The sequence below is a fragment of the Cetorhinus maximus genome, chromosome 21, assembly GCF_964194155.1.
Source record: "Cetorhinus maximus chromosome 21, sCetMax3.hap1.1, whole genome shotgun sequence".
NCBI classification, from domain to species: Eukaryota; Metazoa; Chordata; class Chondrichthyes; order Lamniformes; family Cetorhinidae; genus Cetorhinus; species Cetorhinus maximus.
In genome coordinates this window covers 45,162,716-45,185,246 of record NC_135899.1, presented here as the reverse complement: position 1 = coordinate 45,185,246, position 22,531 = coordinate 45,162,716, and the positions used below count along the sequence as shown (strand labels likewise).

The 22,531-nt window shown below is 45.4% G+C and overlaps 1 protein-coding gene across 1 annotated transcript in view; it reads left to right on the top strand.

Moving 5' to 3' along the window:
- adgrb2 (adhesion G protein-coupled receptor B2) overlaps positions 1-22,531 on the top strand; it is a 1,091,625-nt gene that overhangs the window by 1,017,682 nt on the left and 51,412 nt on the right. Inside the window, exon 30 of the mRNA XM_078566906.1 lies at positions 4,872-4,907. Coding sequence (XP_078423032.1) covers positions 4,872-4,907 — 36 coding nt within the window. The remainder of the gene's footprint in view (positions 1-4,871; positions 4,908-22,531) is intronic.

Genomic DNA, 22,531 nt, shown 5'->3' with positions numbered 1-22,531 from the left:
CCAAGACTCCTATTGTGACCATACGCTCCAGGTCAGCTTTGACTTTTGGCCATATGGCATAACATCATTTGGTTCTGGCCTTCAGAAATTTTGGTTGAGAGTCAGCTTTGATATTCAATTTGATGGTAATTCCCTTCATGCTTCCCAAATCGCCTTAGAAAACAACAGCATTTTTTTTTATAACAACTGTCAAACCAGTTTCTTCTTTTGCAATGCTGTGTACTTCTGCCTAGTTTAACCAGATCCTCTCAAGCCATGACCGTCCAGCTAAAACTGGGTAGTTGCCTTTCACCACAAACTTAGCAGTCTGTCCATTTTAACTTCCACTTTAACTTCTGTTTTGACCATCATAAGTAGATTCCCCTGTACATATTTTCGGAATTATTTTTGCAGGCACCAATAGAAGATATTTAAGCTTTTCCTTATACACAGTATCTGGGGCCAGAGAACCTGCTGCCCTTGTATCCTGTTCCATATGTATTGGTTGGCCCTCCAGCAGCAGTGTTACTCAGTAGCCTTGTGAGCCACCTGCCACTGACAAGCTGTGGAGGAGCACCACTTCAGACTTGGTGTCACTCTGGTCTTTCTGTTCCTGCTGTAGGACATGCAGGTTTTTCTTATTGTTTTGCCAGACTGCAAATTTCTTTTCCTCTGGTTTGCCTTTCTGATTCACTGCTACTATTTTGTTTTACAGGCATGCTCAATGTGTCCCTTCTTGCCACACTGATGGCATTCAAGGTCTCTGCACCAACATTCAGATGGATGGTGACCAGGCTTTCCACAACGGTAACATTCTCAGCTGCTTGCTAACTTGTGTGCACACTCAACTGTCACATTATGCACTCAAGTTGATGCATTCAGCTGCTGTGCTTCTATTGCAGCCAGCTCCATGGAAACTGCAATCTCTATGGCATTCTGCAAAGTGAGGTTAGCCTCTGTAAGGAGGCGTTTCTGGATTGCTTTACTATGAAAGCCACAGACCAACCTGTCATGGAGGGTATTGTTCAGTACTTCCTTGAATTCACAATGTTCAGTGAGTTTTTTTAAGTACTGTAACATACTGCACAATTGCTTTCCCCTCTTCTTGGTTTCTTTTGTGAAACCTAAATCTTTCTGCTATGACAAGTGGCTTAGGGGAAAAATTTGTCTCCAGGGCTTTTACAATTCCTCATATGATTTTGTGCTATGTTTGTCAGGCTGCACCAAGCTTCTTAATAAGCCGAAGGTTTTATCTCCCATCACACCTAAGAAAGTTGCCACCTTCTTAGCATTTTCAATTCCATTTGCAGGGACAAAAAAGTCTCTTAGGTCTGGTAAGTGTAGCAATTTTCCCCCTTAAATGTGTTGCCGCTTTAAGAGCTGTAACTCTTTTACTTCAGGCTTTCTCTGCAGCTGTTAGCTTTGCGGGCTCGCTGGCAAACTTGGCTGCTTCGCTTTTTCTGTAACCTTTTTTTAAAGAAAACACTGCAGGAACTCTTCTCCTTTTTCTCCTTCTTGAACTTTGCAGGTCCTGTCTATTTTGAACCTTGTCAGCTTTTTGCACTCTGAGTTTCCCGCGCGTTTTGGGATTTATGTGATCGTGGACCTTTAAAAAAATATTTTAACTCATTTAGAACTGCAGCAACTATTTTCTGGGTGAATCTATTTGTTTTCCTTTCAACTTTCCATGATCTTGTTGTTTGTGAACTTGCACTTTGGGAGTATCGGCAGGCGCGCTTTTTTTTTTGCTAGTAATTTCCTTTTAGTAGTTCTTCACTTTAGGTTCGCTTTTCGAGTGGCATTACCGCAAAGGTCCATCGTCCTTGTCACCAATTTGTTATGTTTTAATACTGGTACTGCCGATAACTTTTTAAAGATTAATCAATATTCATATTGGCGCGGAGGTGGTTGAACATTGTGTTTTCATTTATTTTACTTCAGCAACTGAACTAACAAAGCAAAATGGATTCTGCGATCCTATAATGCACTAGCTTGCAAAGTACAGCAAGCTAAACAAGACATACAGTGCATAACAGTTTGGACCACTGCTTGGCTTTTCTTGATCTATGTTGGAAAATTGACTTGCATTGATGAATGTTATTAACAGCACCAAGCTTGCTTGTGATATCCAAAGCCGCCAAATAAACCTTTCAGCACACATAGCCAGACAAATGAAGAATGGCCACTTAAGGGAGGAACCAGTGATCCCCAAGAAACAATGTCCCATCACAAATCAACAGATCAAAAAATGTTCAAATCTGAACTAGGAATGGGCAATAAATGCTGCCCATCCAGTGAAGGCCACATGCCGTGAATGATTCAATGCAGTAACTATATTCAGAGTTCAGGAGGAGGTGGGTGGGCGCAGAGTGGCCAACCTAACTGCTATGCTAAGTGACCCATGCCAACACAGTACTCACCCTTCCTGATTGCAACAGGTCGTTGAAGTGCTTGAAGGGCACTGAACCCAGGTGCGTCGCACCACATCATGTGCACTGACCCTTTCTGCCACCTCCTCCCATGCACGTTTCATCATGTGGGGGGGCCTCCTTCTCCGGTCCCTTGGCACGATGATTTCATGGCATGCTGCCACCTCCTTGAGAAGGGCAGCAAGGCACTCACAGAATTGAGGGGCACAGTGCCCCGCCGACCTGCCCTCCTGCCTGGCTTGCTCTCCGAGAGCACTCTCGGGAACCCTTCTGGTCGCCATCGTTGCCAGCATTTGAAAGGCTGTCTGTACAGTTTTTAAACAGGCCACCGGGTCCAATGGAGTCCTGCCGCTGCCCGCCCCCTCCCGCTGTCCTTGGGAGCCGCGATTCACACTCAGCGGACTTCAGTTTGCCCACCCGCATAAATTGGCGGCATGGAGCCAATCGCGGGTGGTGATCGGCTCCACACCCACCCAACATGCAGAAAATTCTCCCCATGGAACTCCATTCAGATATACAACACGGTATCTGTTTGACATAGTCAAATGTCGAGTGGTGAATGTTTGCTTGGAAAACTGAGAGCTCCAATTGTTACAATTACTAAAGTATAAATAGTAGGGTTGCAATTCTGTCATGGTAAAATTTTGTAACAATTATTGATTAGTCATGATAAGAATATTATAGAAATCATAGGAAAAACTAATCGGATTTTTTTGTGGCAACTGTCATGAATCTATTAATATATATAATATTATTGGAAAGTATTTTCTTTTAAAATAGAGGTTTAGTCTGTGGGCACGTCTTAATTAGATTAAAGCCAGCTAGTCTGGGTGCTTTGATGTATACTAGTTTTGAGACATAAGAGAGGTAGAGCACATTTGCATTTTTTTGAATAGAGCATTCAAGAAGTGGGGTGAAATCTGGCACCTAGCTAGTAGAGACCAAGCAATATGTTTATATTACTAATAAAATTGGCACTATGAAAGGGTTTTATTGTTAAAAGAGGTGGAGTTCAAAGAGGCTGGTGATACAATGAGAATTTACATTCAATGAGATGTGCTAGGTATAAGGAAAGCAGTTTTGTGTGTGCAGGGCAGAGGCAATGTAAGATCAAAGTTGCTGTAAGCCTACAACTGTCTCCACAGGAACCAAAGTGAGAGGAACCTCATTTTGAATTCATAAGGTGAAAATGCTTTCCCTGGTGTCTGGTTAAGTCTATAGATGCTGTTGCCTTAATGGAAGTTAGTTTGGGAAATTGTTAAAAGTTATGATAGTAGTAATTTGTAGCAATATGTATATATTTAACCTGTGTAAATTAATAAAATGTTTCATTTAGTTTAATATAAAACCTCTTGAAAACTAGAGATCTGATTCCTGAATTTAGAGTTGCATCTCAAATATACCACTTAAAAATATAGGTTTGACAGTTGTTTAAAATTTCCCTCTAGGATTTTTAAATAACTCAGCTTTAACAACTGCTGGGTCACAACACAACTAAATTGTCAATATTTGGGCCTGTTTTTCTCTTTCTTTCTCCATCTCTCTTATTTATTCCACCCTTCACTATTGCCTCCTTCTCTCTTTGTCTCTCTTTCCCATTCTTCTCTTCAATTTTCTGTTTCCTATTTGTCCCTGAAAGTACAAGTGGGAAAGGCAGAGCTCCAAAAACTGGGGTGGGATGGAGAAAGTTAGGAAGGGATTGAGCACCTGGGCATGTTCCTTTGAAGGAAGGAATGTGGTAAGATCAACATAGTCATTAGATCTTCCTGTGTCATAATTGCTTCATTACTCCTATAAAATGTGATATTGTTACACTTTGCATATTGCATTGAATAAACTTTAGCTCTTTTGGTTGATTTCATTTCCCTTCCCCCACCCGTCACCCCACCTACCCACCCCAAGTCCCTCACATCCAAGTCTCATTCGAGACTCCATACAGCTGGGACATAGCTTCTATCTTTTTTTATCCTCCCTCTCAAGACAGTTTCTGCTGGGCTGTAAGTTATACAGCTCAGAACATCACCAGGTGACCTTATTGTGGTGAGGTGAGGCATATTCCTCAGAAGGTTGGGACTCTGAACTTTGTTACAAACAAATACTGTGATGGAAACCCATTCTTTATGAAGCAAGGAGAAGGAAGGCAAAATGTATTACTGACATTCAACACTTTTAAAATCTGGTGATGCACACTATTGCTCCAACATGTTGTGAGACAATTGGCTGCACAGTGAGCTTCTCGGCCTTACTTGTGCATTCAGGAGCAGGTGCTGAACAGGTTTCAGGCATTTGCACCTATCCACATCCCGGCTGTCATGGGTTGCCTGTCTGCTGTTTAGGAATTGACGCATTGTGCAAGGAAACCTGAGGAGACTTAATGGGAGGGGGAATGTAATTATTATATTCAGTAAGTACTTTCCGAAAACTTATGTGTTAACTAATTTCATTTGTTTGTTACTTTCACAGAGGAAAAGATTGAGGTACTCCGATCTTGATTTTGAGGTACGAATTATAAATTAACCACAATTAGTAAAATAATGATGTTACCACTCTTTTGGCAATAACATCCTGAGTTACCCTGAGACTGTACAGAATAGAGAAGTCAAATTCAGTATCACTTATGATCAGAGCTTCACAGCTCACAGTTAGCCAAAGGCTTCAGATGGTGTCAAAAATCAAGGCACAGCTTAAGTCACTTATGAAGATCTGTTGAGTCTACAAAACTTAATGGCAGCTTTTATCTCAATGTACCTATGATTTTATGTCCTACCTGTTGTTCATTGTATGTTCAGTAGGTCTCACAGAGGGGTTCTGATGTACACATATACAGGGTATAGCCCAAACTATGAGCTAACTCCATACTTGTTTCTACACAGGTCTCTGTCCAGTCCACAACTGACTCTAGTCTCAGGTCACGTGTCTCTTTGTATCATGCTGTGGGCGGTGCTGTTTCCCAGTCCCACATTAACCCTTGTTATTGCCAGATACCCTTATATTACACCTCCCCCTACAAGTCTTTACCCAACATATTTACATTACAATCATGCCACCCCTTCTCCCAATCCTCAAGTCTCTGACTTTATAAATTCAGATAATCTGGAGGCTTCACAATTCTTCCAGGTCCATTCTAGTCACATTTGGAGGAATGGTAGGTTTGATTCAGAGTTTGAGTCGTAGTCTTTGTTTCTGGCACTTGGTTGTCTTCTTCTGATACATATTTTCTGTCCTTGTAGTTGAACTTTGTCAACTCCCCAACTGCTCTACTCGGGGACCAGTGGCTTATCCTATTCTATCCGGAGAGAGTATTCACTCTGTTCATTCGTGATATAAACCTGTTTTTTCTTTCTCCGTGTGGTCCACCATGTCTCTCTTATCGTTTGGATGTTCCTTACCAGTGGGCTTCCCTTGCTGTTTGGCTTTTATCACGACAGTGCGTTCTTCTGAGTGTCTTCATGCCTCACTGAGGTGTGCTCTGGTGAGTTGATGGTCACTAATTTCTTGCTCTAACATTGTCTTGCACGTTTGAGCGTTGGCTGAAGATTACAGTGTTTACAGTTAGTATACAGCAACCATTGGAGCCTGGGGCTGGGGCTCATTCTTCTGTTGCTGGTCATTTTCCTGTGTGCCTTCCACTCAGGTGCAGTGGTGACTATCTGAAGGTTTGGCTGGTCTGACCAAAGAGGAGCTTCTGCCGCCTGCAAATAAATTGGCAAACCAGCTCTGCAAAGAGTGAAGACAATTCAGAACTGAAATCTCACTCGAGAGTCTCTTTATTGGTAGGCCTCTTGGGAACTTGCAGTTCCATGTAGTTGACGACAAAGGTTGTCTTGACATCTTCTGCCAGTTTAAGAAGGTTAAGGTCTACAAAGGCATCTCTGCTCAAGAGGGAAAAAGATTGGTTTTGTATGACGTCCATGACTTTGAATTTCTGCTTGTTGCCATACCTTAGTGGTTCTAGGATCATGCCTATGCCGGAATTCGGATTTCTCCAGGCCCGTCGAGTGGCGTGTCCGTCGTTCGTAGCTAGAGGTATTTGATCCATGGTTCCTTATGCGAGAGGACCATAACATTAGCTCCCATGTCCAATTTAAAGTTGGTGAGGTAACCATTTACTGAGATGTCCACATTCCAAAAAGAGAATCCAGGATCCTTTACCTCACTCAAGAAGCACAGTTGGTTCTCTTCCTGGTGTGGTACCTCAATCTCATGGATTGTCTTAGGACCCTCTGCCCATCTGGGTGTTTTAGCTTTGTGTAGCTTTCCAAAGTAGCTAAGATGGTTGTGGTTGAAACGCTTCACTGAGATTGCTGGACATTGCTCTCGCCTGTGAGGACGTTTGGCTCCACAGCGCTGACATGGTCGCCCACCATCTTGTGGCCAGCTTGAGTATTGACTTTCTTTGCCTGGAGCCTCTCTGCCCCTTTGTTGCTTTACTTGCTGCACAATTGGGGTTGCTGTGTACAGTGGCTTGCTTTCGCCATGTAAAATGGATTGATATTGTTGGCGTATTTCAAACTGTGTGACTATTTGGATGGCCTTTTCTAAAGTCAAATCTTCCTTGCCCTGTAGTATATCTGAAAGGGCATCATTAGCCACTCCAACAACAATTCTGCCCCCTATGAGTTTTGACTTAAGTCACAGCCTTCAGCCGATCAGTACAATTTGTCTATGAAGGAGTCAACCGGTTCTCCGAGCTGTTGGATGCATTTCTTGAATTTCGCTCTCTAAAATTTTGTGGCTTCTTAGGTTAAATGATGTATTCGAATGATCTTAGAACTTCAGCAAATTTATCTGAGGATTTGTTTAGTCCTTGCTTCGCTATAATATCGTCAGCTATCAGACTTACTGAATAAAGTAGTGTGTTCACTTGTTCAGCTTCTGTCTTTTTATCTAATCCTGAAGCTAATATGTATTGTAAGGAACATATCTTTTTATTTCTGTTGGACTGTTGTAAAGAACATATTTTTTATTTTCTGTTGGACTGTGGACTAAAATTACAATGAGCAGAATTTTCCCCTCATTGGGCAGGCACGTGCCCAACCCGAACAAATGTAAAATGATACGCAATGACATCAGATGAGCAGCCTGACGTCATCATGCACTCACGCAATGTTTCGGTCAACGGCTTGTGTGGGAGTCGGCAGGGTGCCAGCCGACAATTAAGCGGCCTATTAAGGCCCTTAATCAATTAATTGATTCAAATGTTTTGCTGCCCGTCCAACTATTCAGTTCGCGGGCAGGCGAAAAGACCAAGCGGTCTTTGCATTTTTGGCACAACCTGTTCCATGGACAGCATGAGATATCGACCAGTGATTTAAGAAAATCAAAAATATTAACACTCCTATTTAACGTGTCCCTGCTCATGTGATGAGAGGGGACATGTTTTCATTATTTTAAATATTTTTATTTTTATTGTTAAAAATTTTCAGCTTCCTGAGGCAGCTCTGTGCCTCAGGGGGCTTTTACTGCGCGCACCCATGTGCATGTGCAAACTTCAGTGCTCGCACTCCTCCCGCCCCGACCCTGGCAGCGCTGAGCGCTGCAGCACATGTTTCATGCTGGCTAGCCATTAATTGGCCAGCCAGCATGAAATCATGATCGGAGCCTGATTCCGGACAGCGTTTGGCTTCGTGACCACTCCCGGGTCCGCCCACCATGCCCACCTGGCGAAAGTAAAATTCTGCCCAATGGCTGCAGTTTGAAAGACATGTCCACTAGAACAGGATGAGCGATATATACAAGGTTGCAGTCCTGGAACAGAGTGTGCCATGAAAGATAGGATGGTGTCAGAAAGGCGTCCTGGACCAATGGAGCTGCCTGGCAACAATGTTTTAATTGGCTCCTGACCAGAGGGCCAGATTTTTGTGTGAGGGAAGTGCAGCAGAAAAGCTCCTAGCCTGAATAGAACAAGACCTCTTTCTCCTGTGTGTGGAAGGTTCCAGTAATTCCACAAGAGTAGCTAGCTGGCTTTTTCTCCTCATATCTCCAAACCTGCTCTCTTTCTGAATACCCCTGCCAAGCGACAAAGGTGAAAATCACTGTTGGAGACATTGAAAGGAAAGTGCAACTAGTGAACTAAATACTGAAAGTGCTGGAAGACCACCTTGTGTCATCAACAAGAACTGAAAGGAATTTTGAAGACATCGATCAAAATCAACCCATCGAATCCTGTACTCCGGAATTGGTGCTATTGAACTGTTTTATCCCACCCTTAAAATCCATGCTTTTTTGTGTGTCTTATGTGTCTTGTATGTGTGTGTATATGGATTTACGAAGGAGTAGAGTTTAAGTTATAGAATTAGAAATTAGCACTTCATATTTCTTTCTTTTGCCACTGGTTAACAACTGTTTGTTCAATAGACAGTTATTTACATGTTACGTTTACAAACCTGGTGCTCGTATTCTGTTAACCTAAATTAAAGTCAGGTAGAATTGGGGCAGTCTGGTGGCTTGGTCAAACATTTTCACATTTGTCGCAGCTCGGGGAGCAGTGGGGCTTGATATTGCAGCGCACTATCCCCAGTGAGTCGTGACAGTATATTAAGCCTCTTTTCTGCCAAAGTCCCCAATTTTTTGTTTGGTCTGGCCCTTGGATCAGTCCAAATTAGTCAGGTAATGTTGATTTGTTGTCCATAGTTGCTTTAAAGTTCAGGTAAGTACAGCTTTAAATGCTGTGCAGGTTCTAAAGATGGTGCTGCAGTTACCGTTTTATAAAGAGTCTTCCAACGCTTGTCGCATTTTGGCAGGCTCCTGCAGCGATGGCGGGTCCTGGCCTCTTTGTCTTTAGCTTTATGCTGCAACTTACTGAATCAACTATTCTGGGCTTCCCTGCGATATCAGAGGATTTTCAGGTGTTTTGCAGTGGATCCCCGGCTTTAGTGGAGGTTTATCAGCCTTCCAATTCATTTTAACCCTCTTTCTTTCTTACAATGAGCTTGGCCGCCATGTGGTATGGCACCGATTCTGAACCCAAGCTGGCCGCGGTGCTTTCGGAAATGGACTGCACTGAAGCTTTTTAAATTATTTCTGACTTAGAACTGAATTTTTAGCTCAAACTGCTAGGTCCTTCAACTCCACACTCTGTGGGCATTCAAAATGGACCTCAGAGATCTTGTGGAGTCCTCAGGAACGGTGACAATATAATGCTAAGCCAGGATGGTGTGTCACTTGGACAGGAATTTGCAGGTGGTGATAGTCCCAGGCATCTGTTGTGCTTGTCCTTCTAGGTGATAGAGGTTGCTGGTTTGGAAGGAGCTGATGAAGGAGTCTTAGTGAGATGCTGCAGTGCATCTTGTAGATGGTACAGACTTCTGCCATGGTGCATTGGTGGTGGAGGGAATGAATGTTTAAGGGGGTGCCAGTCAAGAGGACTGCTTTGTCCTGGATGTTGTTGAGCTTCTTGACTGTTGTTGGAGCTGCAGTTATCCAGGCAAATGGAAAGTATTCCATCACACCCCTGACGAGTACCTTGTAGATGGCACACAGCCTCTGGGGAGTCAGGAGGTGAGTCACTCTCTGCAGAAATCCCAGCTCTCGACCTGATCTTGTAGCTGCAGTATTTATATAGCTGGTCCAGTTCCACTTCTGGTCAGTGGTAACCCTCAGGATGTTGATAGTGGGGGATTCAGTGATGGTAATGCCATTCAATGTCAAGGAAAGATGGTTAGATTCTCTCTTGTTGGAGATGCTCATTGCCTGGCACTTGCAGGGCATGAATGTTACTTGCCACATATTAGCCCAAGTCTGAATGTTGTCCAGGTACAAATAGGCACGGACTGCTTCCACATCTATGGAATTGCGAATGGTGCTGAACATTTTGCAATCATCAGTGAACATCCCTAGTCCTGACCTTATGATGGAGGGAAGATTATTGATGAAGACGCTGGAGATGGTTGGGCCCAGGACACTACCCTGAGGAACTCTTGCATCGATGTCCTGGGCCTGAGATCATTGATCCACAACAACCACAACCGTCTTCATTTGTGCTAGGTATGACTCCAACCAGTGGAGAGTTTTCCCCGATTCCCATTGCCTCCAGTTTAGCTAGGGCTCGTTTGACACTCGGTCAAATACTGGCTTGACCTCGCCTCACCACTTGAGTTATCTTTTGTCCATGTTTGGACCAAGGCTGTAATGAGGTCAGGAGCTGAGTGGCCCTGGCGGACCCCAAACTGAGCATCAGTGAGCAGGTTAATACGAAGTACGTGCCGCTTGATAGAACTATCGATGACCCCTTCCATCACTTTGCTGATGACTGAGAGTAGACAGGTGGGACAGTAATTGGTCTGTTTGAATTTATCCTGATGTTTCTGGACATGACATACCTGGGCAATCTTCCACATTGTCAGATAGATGCCAGTACTGTCACAGTATTGGAACAGCGTGGCTAGGAGTGCGGCTAGTTCTGGAGCACAAGGCTAATATAATACCATCAATCCTTTGAGTCCTAATTTTGTGCAATAACCTCCTTAACTACACCTGAGATAAGTGGATGACACAGTATTTATGGCAGACAGAGGATATTCTACAAAGAATCCTAGGGGCAGAATTTTCACCTTGGGGGGCGGGCACGCTCCAGACCAGCTCGAGCGTGAAATGATGCACGTTGTTGTCAGGCGAGCGTCCCAATGTCAATGCGCACTCGTGCGATATTTCGGTTGGCAGGCGTGCGCGGGAGATAGAGCCGCGCCTACCAATAATTTAGAGGCCAGCTAAGACCCTTGCCATCCCAATTGTCAGTGATTTTACATTGCCCATGCGATTTCTTGGCTGTACCATGGGCAAGGCGGGCAGGCCACAATTTGCAAAAGCTCATCCATGGGCGGGATAAGAAGGGTCAGCAGCATTGTCAATGTGAATAATGAGGAGTTTTGGAGATCATGTGCTGCTGGCTGCTTATTCAGAGCTTCATTCTGAGCATTTCTAGGCTTCATTTCAGGGCTCATTGTTGTCTTCCAGGCCCCCAGAGTATTCAGACTGTGTGGGCCCTTCCAGGTATCAGACACCCTTCCATTACCCTGGTAATGTGGATTGTGGTCTCCGCTGGACGCACCTCCTTTGAGGAGGAAAAAGGAGGCTGAAGGGAGAGGAGACTAGTTGTCCCAATGCAGCTTCCGGGGGGGGACCTGTGGGAGGAGAGGCACTGGCACAAGGGGCACAGGGCCAGCAGGAAGTCCAAGGTAGAAGGGGCTGCAGAAGATGGCACTACCCTGCCACTAAGGCTTACAGGTGGCGATGCAGCTACCTCAATATCTCTTTCCAGGGGTCAGTGGAGATCTGTGTGGAGTCTCCCAATCAACTGTCCACAGCTGTGTCAAATTGGTGACAGAAGCTCTGTTCATGCGTGCATTGACTTTCATTCATTTCCGCACGGATGAGGCCAGCCAGGCTGAGCAAGCCAGAGGCTTTGCAACGATTGCTGGGTTCCCCCTCATCCAGGGTGCCATCGACTGCCGACATGCGGCCATCAAGACGCCAGCGGGTCAGCCAGGTGCCTTCGTCAACAGGAAGGGATTCCACTCCATGAATGTGCAGATAATGTGTGATCACAATATGCAGATTCAGCAAGTCTGTGCAAGGCACCTTGGCAGCTCCCATGATGCTTACGTCCTGAGACACTCCCAGGTACTGAGGCTCTTCAGTGCTCCAGCCCGACTGGATGGATGGCTGCTGGGTGACAAGGGCTATTCCCTGAAAATTCCCTTATGGCACCTCTCCGCCACCCAAGAGCAGAGGCCGAGCAGTGGTACAACAGGAGCTATGCCTCCACAAGGGCTGTGGTAGATAGGACCATTGGTCTTCTCAAAATGCACTTCTGATGCCTGGACCATTCAGGGAGCGCACTGTAACACCCCCCCAAGCAGGTATCACTGACAGTGGTTGCATTTTACACTCTCCGCAATCTGGTACTAGCAAGGGGGTCCCAGTGGAGGAAGAGGATGTTGATGCAGCTCCACAGGCAACAAATGATGAGTCCAGTAATGAGTCCGAGGACGAGCTGGGTGAGGAGGTCACTGAGGACGTGGAGGCAGACCTGAGTAACCTCCAGTGAGGCAGGGATACCCAGGATGCATTGATCCAATGCTCCTTCAGCTAGACTACCAAATAAGAACCATCACCACATACCAGGGCTGCTACCTTCATCCTATATCCCAGAGAGGAGCATTGTCTTGACCACCAAGATACATTCAGTGCCTGTGCAATAAAGTTTCAAGAGACACACATCCATCATTAATTATTGGCCTACCCTGCACCTACGGAACAAATGAACCATATCGGGCCAATAACACAAAATCAAACGTCATTTAATGTTGGAACTCTCAGATTCCTCAACGAACATTAACTGTTGTTGGTAGTCACACCATTAAAAAACTAAAAGCAAAATGGGGGAATGAAAGATCGCCAGTGATCTTGTGCTTTAGATGCTTTAAACTCATGTTGACAGATGCAACGTCTAAGCGCTCCCCCCTTGCTGGCACCGGCATTGGAGACAGCCTGTTGACTCTGCTGTGTTGTTGGTCTTGATGACATTCACAGTCATCCTCTGGCCAGTGGAGCCTGTGTTTGCCCTGCCTGGGAGGGAGCAGCCAGTGCCACGTCTGCCATCTCTCCAGTCGCCACAGCCTCATCAGATGGCATGGTCACTGGCAGAGGGGCGGAGGAGCTGCTGCTGTCATCCAGAGTGGAGCCTGCAGAGACGACAGGCAATTCATGTGTCAATGTGAGGTTGCTCTGGATCTCCCTGCTCACCATTGATGGGCGGGCACCTAGCTGGGATACTGGGTGCCCCATCCATCTCACACACGGACACTGGCCAGCTGAGGTCAGTGCCTGTGTGTGGACTTGAAAGTCCGAGCACATCCCCAGGGATCCCTGATTCTGTCCCTGGAGCAGCCTCTCCATTAGAGTCACCACTCTCGCCATGGAGGACACATTGTGCTTGGCCATGAGGGTAACGCAGTGGCCATGCTCCACAGGGACTCCTCCAAAACGGGGACCATGGCACGCATCCCCTCATGGATCTCCGCCAGATCCTCCTGCATACCCCACTGGACATCCAGCATCTGCTGCCTAATGGACAACTCCAGAGGCCCATCATCAGCCTTCGACTGAGCATCGTCCTGGTCATCAGCAGTCCTCCAAGTGCCAACGGCCTGGGCACTTTCGGCCTCCACCTGTATCTCAAGCAAGTGTAAAGTGCCCTCACCAATTTGACCGAGAGACTAGACGGTGATCTAATGCCTACCGAGGTACTGGTATCTGCTCTGGTGCCTGCTTGAGAGAGCGGGTGTGACACAGGTGCGTGGGGAGCGTGGTGGTCCTCCGGGGTCAGGGGTAGGCATTCAGGGTCCTGAGTGTGAATGCCTGCTGGTGAACCTAAAAGGGAGAAGAAGGACATGTCATTAGTTAAAATTATCACACTGTCACTGTGCATGCCAGGTACCCTAGTGAGACAACAGAGACCTAAATCATGGTGCCCTCGTCTTTTGATTATCAATGGGGACTCCAGGTTCGAGGCTCACATCAATGAAGGGAGTACACTAGTATGGTTGCACAAGCCAAAATTCTCACCCCAGTACTCTGCACTCATACCTTCGTCTAAAAACCCAGCCTCACCGTGGCCGGTTGACCGAGGTGCAGCCGCCTCTGAAGCTCCAAGGTCTCCTGCTCATAGCGGGAGAGGACAGGGAGGTGTGGGGGTTCCCCACCAGTCTGCAACCTCTCAATATTGTTATGGGATGTCTTCTCCTGAAAGGATAGAGGAGCATTGATTAGTCCACCCTCTACCTGCAGCGCCATTGCAGCCTGGCCAACCCTAGCTGAGGAGCACCTCGCAGTGCACATCCGAGTCGTGGCCCTCGAGCCACAAGACACTCAGTCCAAGTAGTCAGGGCTCACTCCCTTGGCCAACTCCGGCATCATTGATAGGTGGCACTCAGACTCTAGCACCCCTGAATTCCATAGGGAGATAGCCAGTCCTTAACACTTCTCCACACTGACCCATGCCAACAAGGTACTCACCCTTCCTGAGCGCAGCAGATCATTGAAGCGCTTCCGGCACTGGAGCCAAGTGCGCCACACCATGTCGTGGCTGCTCATCCGGGCTGCCACCTCCCCCTCCATCCCATTTTCTTGGTGAGGTGCGATGGCCTCCTCCTCCCTTCTCTGGGGACAAGGGTGTCCCTCCTGGCAGCCACCTCCTCCTGGAGGACAGCGAGGCACTCATGGGAGAAACGCGAGGCCGACTGCTCCGCCGACCTCCCCTCCTGCATGGGTTCGCCTTCCTGGCTCGTAGCCATGTCGCTGCTGCAACTCCGATGCAGGCCGCCGGGTCGCCACTGGACCCGGCGGATAACAGACCCCTGCCCCCACCCGCCCCTTCTCGGAGGTTCTCCACTTTCATGCTGGGCGGGCCTTAATTGACCTGCCAGCGTGAAATCACCTTCTGGCATTGATCATGGGCAGCAGTCAGATTCTCAACCACCATTGCACACCCCGCTGAGCCCGCCCGCCCGCCCGCCAAGGTCAAAATTCTGCCCTAGACACAATTGTAACAAACAGTAGCAAATATGGATGATCAAAGAGAAAGATTACATCTAGATGCAAAATAACAGTGGAATCAAAAGAAATAAAACATGTCAAATTGTTTTCTTATCTAAGTAGCCTAATAACATCTGATGGGATAAGTGATCAAGACATCAAGAAATGCATAATACTTAGGAAACAACCCTTCACAAAAATATCAGACCTCATTAAAAATAAGAACGTCTTTTTGGAAAGCAGAATGAGATTACTAAAATGCTACACCTGGTCAACATTACTATATGGATGCGAAAGTTGGAATATAAGCAAAACAATGGAAGATAAACTAAAGGCAACAGAGATGTATGTTTTTGAGATGTATGATGAGCATCAGTTCGACCCAACCAATGAGGAAGTTTTGAGGAAAGCCAGAACACGAAGAACCTTTACAAATGATCATCAAAAGGCAACTACAATTCCTTGAGCACATTCTTAGCAGAGAGAAACTAGAACATCTGATAGTGACTGGTAAAATTGAGGGCAGAAAAGCAAGAGGGAGACAAAGGATAGCTTAAGAAGCAGAAGCTGTAATGTATAGCACAGTCTTGTATTTTTTGTCTTGCTGCGAGTGAGAATAAGAGGCAATACAGTAATTAAACAAAGGGTTCGTCCACAAAGAAGGCTGGAGATTTTTTAAAATAGCAGGAAGCAATGAAATAAAACTAATGGAAGCTGACATCTCATCAAATTGACTGCTGGCTGCTAAAGGGTTTACAGAATTTTTTAACGATGCCAATATACAATTGAGTTTTTGTATATTACAGCAAAATTATCTTCATCAGCACTGGAGATTATAATATACATACATATGGGCTTCTGGCTAAAAATTGGTTTTGTGCCAGTTTTCAGCAGCAGGGATCACGATTCATTTCCTACTCATGCTATTTCCAGTGGAAATAGGCAGCACATGAATTTCATGCTGCCTCCTCATTTAAATGATTATGGCTCGCAGCCCAACCCACACTGCTGGCTGGCTGTAAGCACAACTGGGACCTAAGGACACGTGAGGTTAGCACATGTCCAGCTGGCTTCCAGCTCTTAAAGGCAGTCTGTCCCACTTAAAGTGAAGTTGCACTGGATAACGAAAGATTTAAAGTAACTCATACTGATACAGTCAAAGTGAATGAACATGGAAGATCAGGCCAGGGAGACGGTGCAAAGATTTACAGATGCCGGGCTGAAAGCACTGGCGTTGGAGATGGACTTAAGGAGAGAAGCCAGGTTTCCATAGAGGGGCCAGTAGACCCTCATGTAAGACCTTCCAAAGAGAGTGGAAGTAGGCGACAAGGTGTCTGGTCATGCGGACCTGGCAATTGGACTGGAAGAAGTTTATTGACCTCACATACATGATCAAGGTCATTGAATGCATCACACCCACCCATCCCACTTTGCCCAATGCATCACTCACCCAGCAACGATCATGCCTAGCATTCATATGCTCCATTTCACCCACACGCATCTTCCACTGATGTCAACCTCACATCCAGCTGTCACTGCAGTCACATGCCTCTAACTATTCAGCTATGGCAGGCACGTCACCCAAACACAGTTCCACATAATCACTGACATTCTGCCCTTTCTCTTGCAAGACATAGTTGCCCATCATAGGGAACATAAGAGGATTAATGTGGGGGCTACCATGACTCCATCCTCTCAGACCAACAGAGGAGATGCTACTCCAGCTGCAGCAGAGCCAGTGGCATCCAGCATTGCCAAGACCAGCGAAGATAATGGCAAGTTACTGTCATTTGTACCCCTCAATCCCCTCCTCACTCTCATCCTGAGATCTTTATGTGAAGTGAAGGATGCATGTGATGTGACCATGCAATTGCTGCTTTCCTCCTCAACCCACACCCTTAGCTCAACCTTCCCCTTCTGCTTTTATGTTTTCAAATACCAAAGAATTCCCACCAGGGTAATCACTGCATACCCAGGAGGAAGAGAGAGAGAGAGCAAACCCAGCCCATTGATAATGGAGTGCAATCACTTGTTATGATACAATCACCAGCTCAGTTACTGGCACTAAGCATAGCTAAGAGGCTAGCGTAGAGTTGGGATTTGCATGTGCTGAATTACTGGGCACAAGTGGGCTGCACAGGGCAAAGAGTTGCTTGCATACCAGATCACCACAGGGCAAGGTTGCAGATATGTTCTGCTCCAGTTCTTAGGTGGGGCCTTTCATTGGGGAGCATAGAGGGGAAGGCTGATAAACATGCATACCAAGATGCTTGGTGCATTGGCAGACCTGCCACAGAATTTCCTGTTACTGTCAAGGAGCTTGGAGGAATCCACTTCCAATGTGGCACAGGGAATTGCTCAGGGCTTGGAGCCCATCCTTTCCACTGTGGAAGTGATGGCAAAGTCCATGACTAACTGTCATGTCCATAAGACATGAATGAGATAATAAAACTGTTTAAATCAACCCTTACTTTCTGCTTATTTAAAAATGGACTTTGCTGGACCAAAAACATGGTTGCTACAGGTCACATCATTTGCAAGTTGGCTACAGTTCTGGAAACTTCCAACAATAATTACAAGTCAAAGCTTAACCCTCATCCTTGTGCAATCTCACTTATCATTGTGTGGACCTATTACAATCAATGAAACAAGGGAGCAGCAGATGGTCCGGTCCATCTCCCCAACCTGGGCTTATAAAAAAAGAGAGGCAGTGAAATTTGTTATACATGATGAAGCACTAATAGCTGCCATCTATCTATAAGGTGAACAATGGATTTTGACCAGAGACATAGGACAGAATTTTGCCCTTGACGTGCGGGCTCAGTAGGGGCATTCAGGAAGCCGACCACCACCTGCGATTGGCACCACACTGCAATTTCACACTGGCAGGCCAATTAAGGCCCACCCAACGTGAAATGTGAGCGGCAGCGCTGAGTGCTGCCTGTGAGGGGGTGGGGGAGTGTGAGCCGGCCGAGCTCGAACTTTGCGCATGCACGTGAGTGAGCACTGTGTAATCTCCCTGATGCAGCTTCGTGCCTCAGGGAGATGAGGACACATAAAAAAAAATTTTAAAAATAAAAATGTAATAAAACATGTCCCCTCATGTGACTCTGTCACATGAACAGGGACATGTTATTAATGAAACATTAAAGTTTTTATTTTATTTTTATTTGCTTTTGGAAACCTCACCCCAGCCATGGAATCTCTGGAAGATTCCTGCCATTGCCTGTAGAGCGGACCAGGTCTCTGTATAACGACCTCATCTTGCTGCATCATCACCAACTTTGAAGGAATTCAGCAACCCTTGATTTCAGCTAGCTGAACCCTCCTGAACTTTAACTCCTACACAAATGAACCCTCACTGGACCTTAATATTCCAGACTATGACATTCATATGAATTAATATCCACATATTTGGTTTTTTTTGTTTTAAGTTATTCCCAGTGGTAAAACTTCTATTTCCTATTTCTTTCTTGTGTGCTTGTGTGTGGTTGTGATGACCAACCCCAGGTCTGAATGTAAGAATAAACAATTTAACCCTAAAGAGAGTTTGCTGCAAATTACTTTAAAATTGATTTCACAAACAGAGGGCTTGGGGAAACATGCCACAGCCTATTTCAAAAATTAAAACACCTGTGCTTACGGACAGAAGGTGATAAAAATAAAGGAGTTCAGTTTGCTTCTTTCCCCTGTCCATAATACTAACAAACCCGACTGTCAAGGGGCGTCAGGTAGCCGGTGTTTCACCTTCCACTGCAGCAGAGTTAGAAGCTACTCCAAGTCTCAGTGCTGCAGTGGAAGCTCAGGCAGGGTTCATGTGATCCATGCTTGGTGCGATGCAGGCGTAGACGGCTGCCATAATGGCTGCAGATCTCAATGCTCAAAGGAGCATGCAGGCTCTCATGGCAGCTCAGCAATCTATCCTGCAACTGATTATTAGGATTGCCGAGGTGCTGGCCTATGGAAGTGGCAGTGGTACCAAGGAGCACTAACCTGCTGTCCTTTCTCTGGATGACAGAATTCATGCTCCTGTTGCTGCCACTCCACCAGTGCCCCTGCTGTTGCCTTACAGCCAGCCAACCCAGGCTACCTGGGACCTCAAGGCCCAGAACTGCTTGAGGTCATCCTGTAAATCCATTTACCATCTTCCCCCCATGAAAGTCAGCAGCTTTGCACCAATCGTATTGCAAGCATTGGGAAGGCACCCACAATAAAGGCACTAAGAGAATGCACAAGGAGGAATGATCCATTACTGTTTGTATAATTGAATGAAGATGCTATAGAAAAGTTTTTGTTGATGGTTTTTATTGTTGGATGGTAGCAAAGGGAACAGTGCAAAGCAGCATCTCAGATTGGATGTAATAGCGTAGAGTGGTGGATCCATGTTGTTAATTGTACAATAACTGGGTTTCATTGTAGCCAGGTAGAGGGCATTAACTGGGGATTCATTTTTCCCCTTATAAATAGCCACTGACTTGTTAGTTATCCATAACTGTGGGATGAATGCTTATAAAGGTGTGCAAAGATTGATGCCAGTTACATCTTTCACCAACTAGTTTTCTGGAACTTAACACATGTTGGTCTGGCAAAGTTGTATCACTGAAGTTGGAGCCGGATATCATTCTCTCACAGCCCAACTGATTAAAAGAGTTTCAGGATGCCACCTCTCTTTCTCCTCCTGTCTGTCCTCTTCCTTCTCCTCCTCCCAGTTTGGCATCCAGATCCCTGGAGGTAATGGCTGTGCCCTCCTAGTGACCAGGCTGTGGAGGACATAGCAGACTACCACAAAGTTTGAGATGTATACTGTAGTGTTTCCCCCACCTCAAGCAGTCAAGGCAGCAGAACAGTTGCTTGAGGAGGCCAATTGCATGTTTGATGATGTTCAGAGGGGCTTCCTGGCTCTCGTTGTAGGTTCACTCTGCTCATGTGGTGGGATTGCAATGGGGTCTTATCAGCCATGAATAGAAGAGGTAAGGCCATGATGCTGATAAGTCAGCCACTGGTTCCTCTAGCAGGGCTGAGGACAATGAATAGACTGGCAAAAGATAAAAGACACATATCTGCTGCCAGGATAGTGGACATTCACTGAAATGATGGTCTTGGCAGGGTCAAATGGCAACAGCATACTTATGTAATGGAAACCCTTACACTTCCTATATCTTGCCCTGTTACCCTCAGGGGGCTGCAGAATCACGTATGTGCGGTTGATGGCACACTGCACCATCAAGAATCCTACTATCCTGGCAAAGCCATGCATCCTTTCATCCTGCTTGACCTCCCTGAACATAAAGATCATGAACTGTCCTCATTTAGGATAGATGCCTTTCATGACCACCTTGTTGAACCTGTTCATCTCAGGCACTGCGCCTCCATCAGGTGTAGGTACAAGAAGTGCTCTCTGAAAAACCATGGTGGGGAGTGTCTTCTGTAGAGAGCTCTCCATCCTTTTGTAGAGCTTCCCCTCTCAACATCTTTTGTTCCATTTCCTGGTCATGTTGCAGACCAATAAACATTGTCACCACTGCCCCAATACCTGGGTCAAGAATTCTTCTGTTCTCCTTGATCATAAACACCAGCAAATTAGTGTATTTACACTAATATCACTGAAACACAAGTCCAAAGCACTTCACCTGCAGTTTGTTAACTGGCCCTTTAAATAGAGCTAGTGCAAGGCCCATCTTGCAGCTAGACGCTTGACTTTTGGTGAGTGACAAGCAAATTTTTTTAGTGAACCCACGTAGTCCAAATTGGGTAGTTGGACATCACTGATGCAGCTGTGTGACTTCATGGTAGAACCAGTTTGGGCGCTTCTGGCGCAAGTAGGGGCACCCACGTGGATGCCCTTCTCAACATGCCACATAGTCCATGCCGAAAGCAGTTAGTGATACAACACACGCCCCCAGGAGAGCATTTAGTTTCTGTAGCACCATATCCAGTGGTGTTGTGGATCCAATTTTACAGCCATACACTCACAAGAGCTGTCTTAATGCTCCCCTCCCCAAGCCATAATAGTGCCAACTTCCAGTACAATGCTTTAATCATCAGTTGATTATTCCCTTCAGTTAAACTATGATTTCAGTAAGTGAAATTGAAGAGGACATTGCATTGAAGATTGAATGTAGGTGTTGTTATTGTGGTAATTGCAGCAGTGACTCAGTTAGTAGGGCTCTTAACCTCTCTATCACAAGGTTCTGGGTTCAAATCCCACTCCAGGACTTGAATACAAAAATCAAGACTGACACTCCAGTGCAGTACTGAGGGAGCACTGCAATGTTGGAGGTGCCACCTTTTGGATGAGATGTTAAACTGAGACCCCATCTGCCTGCCTGGGTGGATGTAAAAGGTACCATGCCACTATTTCAAAGAAGAGCAAGGGTGTTATCCCTGGTGTCCTGGCCAATAATTATCCTTCAATGAGCATCACAAAGCAGATTTTCTTGTCATTATCACAATGCTGCTTGTTGGAGTTTGTTGTGTGCAAATTGGCTGCCTTGTTTCCTACATTAGAACAGTGACTACACTTTATAAGTAGACTGTGAAGCACTTTGGGACATCCGATGGTCATGCAAACTTTCGTATAAATCTAAGTCGTCTTTTCTGATATACTTGTGATTCATGACTGAGCTGCTTAAAGTGCCAGTGTCTTTGCATGATTGATCAGCTGGTTATTATATATTTAACAATGTGCAGCAAAGGTACTTTAAACAACTGAGCATTGCACTGGCCAGGAGAGGCTGAGCAGATTTCATTTGTTTTTAATTACACCTATTGCTAAGTTATTAGCTTGTTTCAATTAGTAGCATTCTAGCCTCAGTCAGAAGGTTGTGCATTCCAGCACATGAGCATTTACACTGCATTGCAGCATTAATGAGGTGATGTCTTTTGCAAAGTTTATTAAAGCAAAGCCCTTCTCCCTGCTTTGGTGGTTGAGTTGAATGTGAAAGATCCCATGACACTACTGTTATGGCACAGCTGATGGTAAATGCTGAGCTGCCCAGATCCCAAAGGGAAACTTGAAACAACTGCAACAACTTGTTTTGTAATTTGTACAAATTTCGAGATGCGTGCCTTGAATTCAGTAGTAATAAGACCACTAAGTCTTATGGCTTTTACAAAACTAGATTAAACATTTATTCACATGATTTTTAAGCATTTACATAGGTCTAAAAATTCATAATATAATAACTTCTAATTCCCCTAATTAATCTGACTCCCAGTTATACTTTTGTTAAGGCAATAGTAAGACTCGTAGATTTTAAAAGACCCAGGCCAAGTGAGACACAGTACCCTGAACCAGTTGAATTCAAAGTGAGTTTTCTTAACTTCAGTTCTTTGAAAACAGCAGCATAGATGCTGGAGGCTTTTCACACTTGTTAGTTCTAAAAAAATACCTACCCTTACACATAGCCTTCGCTCCGTCATACATATTTTCCCCTTTGAATCCAAATTCCCATTGTTTCTCTAAAGTCTTTGGACTTTATCTTTCTGCTAATAAAAATCTTTCATTGTACTAAGTTTTACCAGTAATCTTTACGAAAAATAAACACACTGGCCAGAATTTTATGTTTGGCGTGCAGGCGCGCGCC